Source organism: Eleginops maclovinus, chromosome 8 (genome assembly GCF_036324505.1).
Source record: "Eleginops maclovinus isolate JMC-PN-2008 ecotype Puerto Natales chromosome 8, JC_Emac_rtc_rv5, whole genome shotgun sequence".
NCBI lineage: Eukaryota > Metazoa > Chordata > Actinopteri > Perciformes > Eleginopidae > Eleginops > Eleginops maclovinus.
In genome coordinates, this window is record NC_086356.1 from 12488454 (window position 1) to 12500179 (window position 11726).

Genomic DNA, 11726 nt, shown 5'->3' on the forward strand with positions numbered 1-11726 from the left:
AGAGTGAGTACAAAACAGGATGTAGCCTGCAAAGCCTGTGGCCAGTTGCCTTATTTAAGTAGTAATTATGACATTTTTAGATGTATTTAAAATATATGCGTTTAAAAGTAAGTGTACAATTCCCCTAAAGTAACATGAATTTAAATATTGACATTAAATACTGTGCAAATATTTATTTTTGAGTAAAAGTCAACATTTTATCATTTGCAAATACATACATTATAACTGATAAGACATTATAATCTGTGGTTTTAGATAACAGTGCAAACATGTTTATTTATTCTTTCAATTGTACTGATTAAATCTCCATCCGTCATTAATAATTGATCGATACAAATAAATTAAAAATAACGGTCATTGAGTGCTATTATATGCTATGTATAGTTTTAATTAATACTTAATAAAGAGTTGCTTTCAGTATTGACGGTGAACATTTTATTTTAGTGCAGACTATGGTTAAGGGCATAAAATTATATTTGCAGGATAGAAACTAGAATATACATCTTTAAAATAATTTTAGAAAGTCTTATAAATTGTCATAGCTAATATTTTATATATTTTTAAACCCAGGTTTGTATTGGAGCAGTACAACGCACTGTCCTGGCTGACGTGTACCCCTGCCTCCCAAGACCGCCAGTCCTGCCTGCCCGTCCACTTGGCTGTACTGGTCCAAATGTACAATGCCATCCTGAACATGCTTTAGCAGCGTGAGACTTACAGGACAACTTTAAGGGACAGATGTTACCTTCATTTCCTGTGTGCCTACGCTTCCTCCTTTTGGGCACCAGAGAGCACCAGAGCTCTTCTGTTGTTTCGGGTAGACATGGATTTAAAGGCCAAATGGGGAAAAGGACAGGGCAAAAAAGACTCTCCCATGCCTGGAATGTATTGAATAGGAAAGTGAAAAGCTCTGAACAATAACTAAAACTGTCACTTGTGAATTGTGACAGCCTGCAAACCCATTACAGTTTGAGCCTTCACAACTGGTCCTGTTCCATGATGGTGCTTTCTGAGGGGGAAAACCGATGGATCCAACAAACCGTGTCCATCTTTATTGACATATCACAATGTTAAATTTCTTCTGATCAAAAAAGCATTACGTCTCACTCGGGCTACACCTCTTAGTGGCATTTGAAGCATCTGACATTTACAGAGAAGCTTTTTACAAGTTTTTTTCTTTTTTTCTACACCTTCACTTGTGAAAAGTGACATCCGTGCAGAGCCACATAACTTCGTATTGTACAACCAGCAAAGTGGCATGACATCACAAACACATGGCTTTGTTTCATCAAAGATGCTTTTACATTTTTGTATAGAACTGCACTCTTGAGCTTTTTGGGACTTGCAGTGGGTCGATGAAACTTGTACCTTTACTCCGAAAGGGGCAAAAGGTCCTCATTTACTCCAAAAGGAGGAGCATTTGATAACGGCACTTTTTCCTCACCTTCCAAAGTGTTGTAGATATGAACACAAAGGAAAATATTTGACCAGTTAAGACAGTGTTGTTTATGATGTAAGACATACATTTGCAAAGAATTGAGACTTATTTTTAATATTTAAAACAAGAAAATGAGAAACTTAAACAAGGCCTTTTTTCCCAAATGACTGTTAATGGTCTTGGGATCAGAAATAAAATTGTCATTTTAATGCAATTGTAAAGATGCCATATTTATACAAATTATATCATGTCATAGAATTTGATATATAAATATATAAATGTGTATATAAATATATATTACCTCTTCCAAGCAGGCACTTAATGATAAGGGTGATGGAAAAAAGCATCTCTTTAAAAGTGGACACAGTATGAACATTTATCAAAGAAAATGCATTTTAGTTGTTTTTTATTTTCTACATATATTGAACATTTTACCTTTTTATTTAATGAGTTTAAATTAAACTAATTGATGCAGAAGATACAATATACTCTATATTTATAAAGTGTTCCTCTTCTGCTAAAAAAACTTGAAATAGGCAATAGAAGACTATGGTTTTGGACATTGCAAGGTTATTAAATATTTAAGAACGATGCTTTATTTCATTGGCGCTACTAAATGATGTCAAGCAAAGCATTACAAAGTCTCTTCAGCTCCACTCAGCCTGCTCTATGTTAGGATCCTAGCATGTTTGTATATACACTTTTCAGCTGTGTTTTTATTTTGATTTTCTTAAAGCTGTACATTTCATGCTGGTTGGTTTACTTTGATTAAGTGATTCATATCAAAGTATTTTTTTGCTGTGAGCTTTTTTGATATACAGTATACAGTACAAAACTCATTTAATTAAAGCCAAGAGGTTGAATTGCCAAGTAAGTGTACCCAAATGAACAGAGGCGGGCAAGTTTGCAAAAATTTGTTACATCTGTCATCACTTTGAATATTAACAGATCCACTTTAGTGGGTGACATCTGTTACTTTTACACTCTTTTGTAGTAAATTATTAAAACTCTTGAAAATGATGCTGTGTTCAATGTTCTCTTTTAATCCAAAGTATTGTAAACCACATTTTATTCATGTAACAGCTTAGTTGGGTAAGCCTATACTCCTATCACTAATTAATAATAATTTAGGCACTGTTTTACACTCCTACTAGACATTTTTGAGACAAATACATTTATTTACTGCACTACATTTTACAGTCACTAGATAATGTCTGAGTTATTTTAAAAGCTGTTTCACAAAATGTGTTGCTATAGTTTCAAATTAATTCACGATAGAATAGTAACATTTATTCCATATCTTACTATTCTTTACTTTTACATTGTTAATTCAATGCAATGCTAATTTTATTTAAGTCAACAATCCGAATACTTCTTCCAACACTGCTGGTAATCGTCAACTTGCAAAGTATATAGAAAGGCACATTTCAAAATATTATTATCTGACAAATGTATCTGATAAACACACAAATCCAGTTTACTTACAGTATTTTATGTTTTGAGCATTTTTGTTCCTTTGACATTAGATTTATATATATATATATTTGCAAATAGGAAATGATGGCAGTTTAGATAATTATTTAGAAGATGAAATGGTGTGTATACAGTGTGAAGCAGGAACTAGAATCTAACACACTGCCCTGTTTGCTACATCTTACAACGTTCAAAAGGATCACATATAATCGTTTTCCATATGCATTACTTCTAGCATTGTGAATGAGGCTGAAGGTGAAGATGAGATGATCGCCCCACCTTTGAAGAAGAGCAATGTTTACTCACTGGTTCTTTGAAGCCAATAAAAAAAAATAGTGCATGATGCTGCGGAGTGAATACCACTCGCTCCTGTTCAACAAGAAATTCTTGTTTTATGAGATGTGTAGGGCTCCCTCGTGCAAACATAAGAGCTGATTAAATTGCTTTGGAAAGCACAGAGACAAATTGGCATAAAGAAGGTTAACTTTTATCACATAAAAAAAAGCCTTTCCTGCACTTAGCCATATCAGCTGGCATAGGTCAGGGTAAAAAAACAAAAACAAAGCTGCTGAGGAAATGGCAATGAGCCCAAAATACAAGGAGTGCCACATTAGTGTCGTACGGTACTCAAAGTGAAGCCAACTGAAGGCTGCGGGAACGCCTGCGTCGCAGTGGCATGTTTGATCTCATAAACTCGTGAAAATAGGTACGCTGTCACATCTATGATCAGACCGAAATTATCAGAGTCTACTGCAGGGAAATACTGCTTAAATTAACAATTTCATAGCTTAAACATCAATGAATATTTGTGAACAGGAGATACTCACTCTCAGAAAACGAAATAAATCTTTACCACATGGTCTCATGTCTGGAACTATGAATGGTAGACACGTTGAGGACCCCAAGACAGATTGTCTCTTATTGTCATACCATAATGAGATATATTATAGTGAACTGTTCCCAGGTCTGCATTTAAGATGGGGTCTACATTCTCAGCACACTCCCCTTAGTGTTCTTAGTGTCATCTAACAGACTTTATACTTGATGAAATTTACAAATATGAGTTTAGCAAACTAGCTTTTAGATTTAGGAGAGAGATGTTAATTATTGATTTGAATTTTAAAAAAATCTATATAAATGAAATAATAATAGGAGAAAATATTAAGATATTAACATATGTCCCTTTTAAAGTGTGTGTATGTGTGCGTGGTTGAGCGTGTGTGTTGAAAATAGTAAATGTAAAATGTTATGGACTAAATTATTTTATTGTGTGTATGTTATTATTCTCAAGTATGTCCTCTCCAGAGGAAGGAAGAGCTATGTTTCTTTTGTGTGGTGTAGTGGGGGAAATAAAATGAGCAGGACAGCAGGGATAAATAGGTAGTGAAGGAGACTCTGTTTGACCATCAGGGTCACATAAAATCCTTGAGAGGAAAACTGCATTTTGATAGAACCTAGAAAAGCCTGGTGGACAACAGAACTAGACAAAAAGACAGTCTGTGAGGGACTGAGCAGCTCGAGGACAGCATGTATGAAAAGGAGTGGGCAGGGTAAAAGCCACTGAAGAGTCACTTGTCAAAGTGGGGCTTTTTAATGGCCACAACTAGAAGCAGTGGACTCGTAATTGACTGCAATGTGTTTTCCACAGATGGCCTATTAGGCCATGGCCATTCACCTGTTATCTTGCTTGCCAAGTGTATTGCTGAAGCCAAATGCCCTACAGACTGGACAAAGGAGACCAGGGCCTGGATTGACATAGCATTAGTGCAAACACAATTACAAGTCAATGACGTTTTACGTTCCTTTCCTGCCAACTGTGAGAGACAACAAGGTTGTTCGAAAAAGGCCTCTTAAGAGAGCTGAGAGGTCGACTAAACACTTAAATTCAGGCTTACTATTATAAAACAGAATGTCCAAAAATAGCCACTTTCAACTGAAATGTGACATAAAATGAAAATGTTTTTTCAATTGATTATTAGAATATGCACGATCTACTGATTCTACAACTTGATGCCCACAACTTTAATTTACAGTAACTAAGCCACTATTATATTACTGGATTTACAACATAAAAGCTGAAGTGCTTCCTCACTCACATTTGCACTTGTTGGAAATTCTGCTTAATTAATTATTTGAAGAGATGAACACTTCAAATATCACCAAAACAGTGTATTAGGTATTCCTACTTCAGTTTCATGCACAGTAACATGCCTGGTGTAATTCCATTTTTTTGTAAATGCACATCTTTACAGAATTGAAATTCTTGTGTCCTCTGATAAAAACAGAGCAGAGGTGTGTGAATGAGTGTGGCTGTTTTGTCGCCACAGATGACCCGTGAGAGTGCTCCACTTGCAGGCGTGACTCCGGCAGGGCAGAGCCATGTGCTGTTTTGACATGCCATCTCCCACTGAAGTGGAGGCAGCTGGGGGCTGTAGCTTCACACAGCTTTGTAGATAATGCTTACACTGCTGATTTTTCTAAACTTCAAAGAGAGAAGAAAAGGGACACACAGCACACAGCACACAGCACACAGCACACAGACACACACACACACACACACACACACACACACACACACACACACACACACACACACACACACACACACACACACACACACACACACACACACACACAGTCTGGTATCTGTCATGGCAGCCTTTAGTTAGTGGTCATTTGGGGGGTGAACAACGTGGTAGGTCCTATCAGCCGGACCTCTGATATGCTAGACAGGTCAACGAGGGTTCAACTCTGAGCTGTGGGTGGTACAGGTCAGGGTCATCACCATCTGATGTGAGAGCCGTGAGTTTGGGAGCTTCATAGCTCCCGCTTCAACCGTCACCAGGTTTGGCACAGTTAAGTGTTATTGTGGTAGATAAATACCCTGATAACCTATAGAAAATGGTTTGGGAGCTGTGGTCTAAAGTCAGATTTTATTAACAGGTTTGATTACAACGGAATATTTTCTCATTTCAAATGGAATAGATCAAATATAAAAAGGCATTATGTCTGCATCAAAGCCTCTATCTAATTTGCTATGGCCCTAAAGTTACGCTATAAATCTTAGTTGGGTATCTTTTTCCAAAGGATTCATTATAAGTGTTAATGAAATATATACTTTAAGGGTAAATATGTTTTAAATGACGTTTTTTTTTCCGTTTGCAGAACATGTACTGAGGTGACACATCCTTATTTGTTTACTCGTATTATTGCATCAAAATTCAACATAAATCATTCTCCACCCTTAGGTCAACATTGGTGGTGACTTTATAAAGTGACTCCAACACAATTATAACTGGTTACTACTATTGATTTAATCCACATTCATTTGATATTTACCTCACCTCAAACATCAAAATTGTTTATTTTCATCAGGTAATAAATGATCACCTTATGAAAGTTGTCAATATAGCCCGATATAGTGAACATGAAAAAAACACATGTTGTTGTTGCATTGTAACGCAACACTTCCTAAATCAAAAATATTTAGTTATTTACCATAATTGGGTGATCAGGCCCCCATTTAAAATATGGCCATCAGTTGATCTGTATTTTATTGATGAGAAGAAAATGATATTATTGGAGGCGGTCAGTGGCCATTATTAGGTTATTAGTATCGTTTCAATTAGTGCCCTCAATTTCCTGTGGCTCCTGTGCAAGGCCAGCTCCAGCCAAACAAATACTAATCTTCCAGATGGCTCGAAGGAAATGCAGCTCTTGGCTTACACTCAGCGCAGAGAGCCATCAACAGCTTTTGTTTAAAGGGTCCCTGCTGAAGTGTCAGAACATCTAGCAACTCAGCACGGCAGCCTGTTCTGAAACATCTGATTTTGTCTGGAAGTGCTTTCCGTCCACAGTCTCTGCATTTGCATAAATAGTTTTTGTTAGAAGGGGGCCGCAGAAAGGTGCACAGAGAATTTGCAATTTCCCTTCCTGTAAATCTCTCATTGCAGGGAATTACATCCTTTAAGCCAAACGAGAACCCCACTTAACACTTTAGCCAATGTAAATAGAGGGAGATAAAAGCTCTGCCGACTTCAAAGCAGTCCCTCTGCGCCCCTCTCGTGCACACATCAAAACGCAAGAGAGAAAACAATCTGTCATTTATGTCGGATATAAAAGTTTGAAGGACATTAATCCTCTTGATGAGTGTATGCCACAAGCAGGCCAGAAAGGCTGAGTGGGAAACATAGACCTTGAAGAAAAGGATGTGGACTGGAATTTTGTATTCATTTTGGGAATCATGTTGAACTAGCTAAACATATTTATAATTTATGAACTGAAATGAGTGAATTGTAATTAGTAGCATAGATACGCAAGGGTCTCCTGGTCGGATGTGAACTAAATAACTCAGTGTTATTAATTATATTCATGTCATATGTTAGTAACATTTCAGTGTTCCTTTATATACTTTATCTTTTTAGTGTTTGCTGGTTATTTCATTGATTCAACTTCAATTTAGAATTTTTATTAAGTTAGAAGATCACATTACTTTATTTGTTAATGGTTTTATGCAAAGCAACATACAAACACTTTAGATAAATCAGAAGATAAATGGGATTTCAAGGTATTTTTCTTCATATTGCTTATTGTGAAGTTGGTAGGTATTATGAAAATTCTGCATCTGGAAATGTAACTACTCTTTCTATTTCATATACTACAAGACTATTTGTCTGATGTCCCTGTCTGCTGAGGAGAAGATGATTTATTCAGTTATTCAATGGCCTTCATAAGAGTGTCTTTCATATGCTGTCGAGTACTATATTAGATCTAATTGAATAGTAAGCCTGTTCATTAGATTGCAGCAAAACAAGATTCAAATTGATGTGTGTGGATAGCTTTAGAATATTTATGTGTTTTGGCTTGGTGATATTTTCCACATTAGTCTGTTAAAAGACTGAAAGTCGCAAACCCTGACACTTGTAACAGCTGTTTATAATACATCACATCACTGACACAAATAAGCACTAATGGTACTTAAAATACATACATAGTGAAAGGCTAAAAACTAAATGTGTGCATACAGGTTATTTGTGATTCCGTTTTTGAATTGAATTATTGATTGCATAGTTGATCTTTTTTTAAATATAGAAAAAACAGACACATTGAGTGTTATGGTTGATTCTTAAAACAAATAAGCTATTGCACACTCCAATGCATGCTTGGTTTCGTGATGAGGCCTATCAACGCCTCTGAGATGCAAAACATGTCCTCTCCAGTGTCATTGTCCCATTATTGAATTCAGTATTTGACCCAATTATTGAGAGGAAGTTCCCGTACGCTGTGATTGGCTGAGCGGCTATAAAACACCCACGAACGGCACACCTGTGGCTGATTCACAGAACTTCAACCTCATACGTGCTGATGGAAAACTGCCACTCACGCAGGTAAAACAAGAGTGTATAATTAACTGTATGAGTGGCAGTTTTCCATCATCACACTGTTCCTGTTACATAGCAACCACAATATTTGTAGATCAACAGCCCATTATTTAACAATATTTGATTTGGTGATAGATAGTATTGTGTTTAACCATTATTTCCTAGGAAATATCAAGAGTACAAGGATGTAAACATCTAAAAGATATTCACAAAGATGTTTTGAACTCTGTTGAGTATTCCAAATGAAAATAAAAGAGGTATGTCATAATGTTTTGTATTTAGAAATGACACATTAAATATGTCTTTATTCTTTGTGAGAAGATATTCAGAGAGAGCCTTATATGTCTATATGAAATATGGAAAGGAGAAACTGAGGCAGCATATACCTGTGGTTTGAAAAGGGGGGGAAAATGAGAAGAGAGAGCCAGCATGATGGGAAACTAAAAGGTGGTTGTGCTTTTTAAGATGTCATTTGCTGTATTCATGCAATGTCCTGCCTGCCCACAAGGGAGAGTTGTTAGTCAACAGATGAACTAGGCATTTGCACAGGCTTATAATAAAAGTTTAAGCATATCCACTGCTATGATTCATTTACAACAATCGTTTTACACTATATAATTATTTCAATCAACTGTGACCAATTACAAGTAATATTAGTCATTGGGAAGTCTTGGGTACACACACAGGTGACACACACCGACACAAACAATCATGCACTGGACAGACATATGAACAGCTATTGGGTTAATGGTTAAGAGAGAAATATTAATTTTTTATAATGAAGACTATATATTGTAAATGATTTATTTATTTAATTGTGTTGAAATAAAACTCCTTAACTTTGAGTGTTTTGGGGCAAACACATATGCCTTTTAACCCAATCAGTGTTCTCATGTGAGTGCAGTACCAGAGAAACAGAATCACATTAAGCTTTTCAGACCCTTTTCTTTTAAAATGATTACTCTAATTTTATTTCTAGGAAAACTGGATTACATTTACATTTCACCTCTAATGGGAAACACGTTTATTTCCTCCCATGTGTTTCTACTGAACATATAATCACATTTTAACTAATTATGCCCATGGACTGGATCATCATGTTGTATCTGATTTGAGAAACCTTTTGGAAGATGACTATATTTCACCAGACTTTAAACAAACGGTCTTCTTTTAAAGGATCACTATAGGCGTTATTGCAAACTGCTTTTACTATTATTATTTTGTTTGACCTGCTCATAGTGGTTTTTTATCCTTTAAAACCCAATCAATAACAGTAAAAAAACTCTCTTTCTCTCCCCGTCTTGCTCTCTTTTTCCCAAACAGCAGAGAGATAGAGAAAGTCAAGTGCCATATAAATAAATGTCTTGTCAAAGGCACTTACTCTGCAATCTCCTGAAAATTGTGTCTTAGCTCAGCTAGTCCACTCAAGTCACATGGGAGAATGGGCTCCAAATCAAAGCCAGAAATCGCGAGACCCTGCAGTCATTAGATAGATGTTGGAGTGAGGAACACATAATAATGATACATTAGCTTTCTCTCTTTGCATATTCTCAAGATCTGCCTCTTATGGTAAGATAAATCAACTTACTGACATGCCTGTAACCGAGAACATAAGCACACGTTCCCTTTTCCCAGTTTTTCAGCTTCCATGGAGGATCAACAACTGTATGTAAATCAACACTAATGTGGTGAGATGAGAAATGTTATTAAACATAATGTTGTGCGTGTCTGCCTTGATCATCAGAACAACAGACATGCGATGAAGCAAAGGTGTGCCTCCTTGTGCCATAAGCCCTGTGTATGCTAATTATCATTACAATAACTACGACAGCATTCATCTTTTTGAAACAAAGGCATATTGGCTCTGTGTATCAATACTAGAACAAGTAGTAGGCAGAAATGGTCCTCGCTTGGCCGCTCAAGCTGTTTCTGTCTGTCTTTCTCCTGCTTTGCTTTCTCTGGTTCTAATTTAGTCGTCCTAATCATAAAAAGCATCAACAAGCCGCTGTTGAAGAGTAAACCAAAAGGTGAAACGTGCCCCTAAAAATTCCATTTTCACTCAAGTGGATTCAACACAACAAGGAACATGCAGTAGACAGAGACAGACTTCTCAGCTGCCAGATCAAATGGCAGAGAGGCTGATTATTAGAGACAGACAACAAACAACCCTGCTGATATGTGTTTTGTTGTGGTCGTTCCAGCAAGCACACAAGGTGAGGTAGCCTACACTTTGACATGTGTGGATCGACTTAGCAGAGAGGTATTACAGCTTATCTTTTGAACTTTCATTTTAAAACACAAACACCCTGACGTGCCAGATTTTTAAAAGCGTGTAAATGAGAAAAAGTTATATTTTGTGTTTTATTATCCAATAGCTTTTGGGGTAAGGCGTCGAAGGGATGTGGTTTTATCCATATTTTTGCCATTACATTAAGCTGGAAGACCCTCTGACTGCATATAATTTGAGTCATCAGTCTCTATTTCTACACGGCAGATGTTTCCCCATGTCAGCAGGCCCCCTGACAAAGCTAGATGGAGAACCCTCCTCCTTTAAAGTGTTGCACATGAGTCTCCCTTCTCTCCTTTCCTTCCCTCCACCCGCACCAACCTTCATATCTCATGGGACACCATTCCCATCCTGATGGTGGGAAAACATATTTTAATCGATGCCTGTGTTCTCAACCTAAATGAAAAAGTACACACAGGAACAAAAGGCAGTTATTTATTGTATATTTGCGGTTGGCTTGATGACTAATTTATCCTGAACCATGGGCAGGAACTCCCTCTGAAAGCCCGGTAAAAGACACTAATGGAAGGTGATTAATAGGCAACTGGAGTAAATGATGACTATTATAGAATGATATCAACACTGATGTAATGTCATTGAATTGGCCATGATGCAGAATCATATTTTTTTTAATATCATTTTGGGTTAAGGGGAAAAAAGAAGTGCAACAGAACACAAATCATGATTTTATTTATTGAAAGCTGATATATAACTGATATTGTCATATTGATATATTGTGTTTTGCTGAGAAGTCATTGATCTAAAATCTCCCTTCATAGTAAAACTGTTTTATTTGTATATATATATAGAGAGAGATATCAGATCTGCTTTGTATATATTGGACAATGATCATGATGTTTGTCAAGCAAGGTGTATGAAAATGTTTTAAAGACAGATAGAAAGAAAGACAACTACCTTAGAAGTCAGAAGTAACGACTGCAAGGACTGCTCTGGTTTTTCTGATTTCGAGCAGGACATATTTAACATTGAGAAGATAAGAATATATTTTGTTCTCACTACTGCCATTTTTGTTTTTACTGCGTTATTATTGTGGAGAGGTATACGCCTATTTTTTGGGAGCACAAAGTACTTTAATATTTTAATACACAATAATATAGATCAAAAGAGACACATATAAATAAAAAGA

General features: G+C 36.4%; 1 protein-coding gene across 2 annotated transcripts in view; it reads left to right on the plus strand.

Moving 5' to 3' along the window:
• Positions 1 to 2458, plus strand: part of LOC134868287 (mediator of RNA polymerase II transcription subunit 13-like) — a 69325-nt gene extending 66867 nt beyond the window's left edge. For both annotated transcript variants that reach the window (XM_063889314.1, XM_063889315.1), the window contains exon 31: positions 571 to 2458. In XM_063889314.1, the coding sequence (XP_063745384.1) occupies positions 571 to 703 (133 nt within the window). In that variant the 3' untranslated portion in view covers positions 704 to 2458. The remainder of the gene's footprint in view (positions 1 to 570) is intronic.
• Positions 2459 to 11726: the final 9268 nt, after the last annotated feature.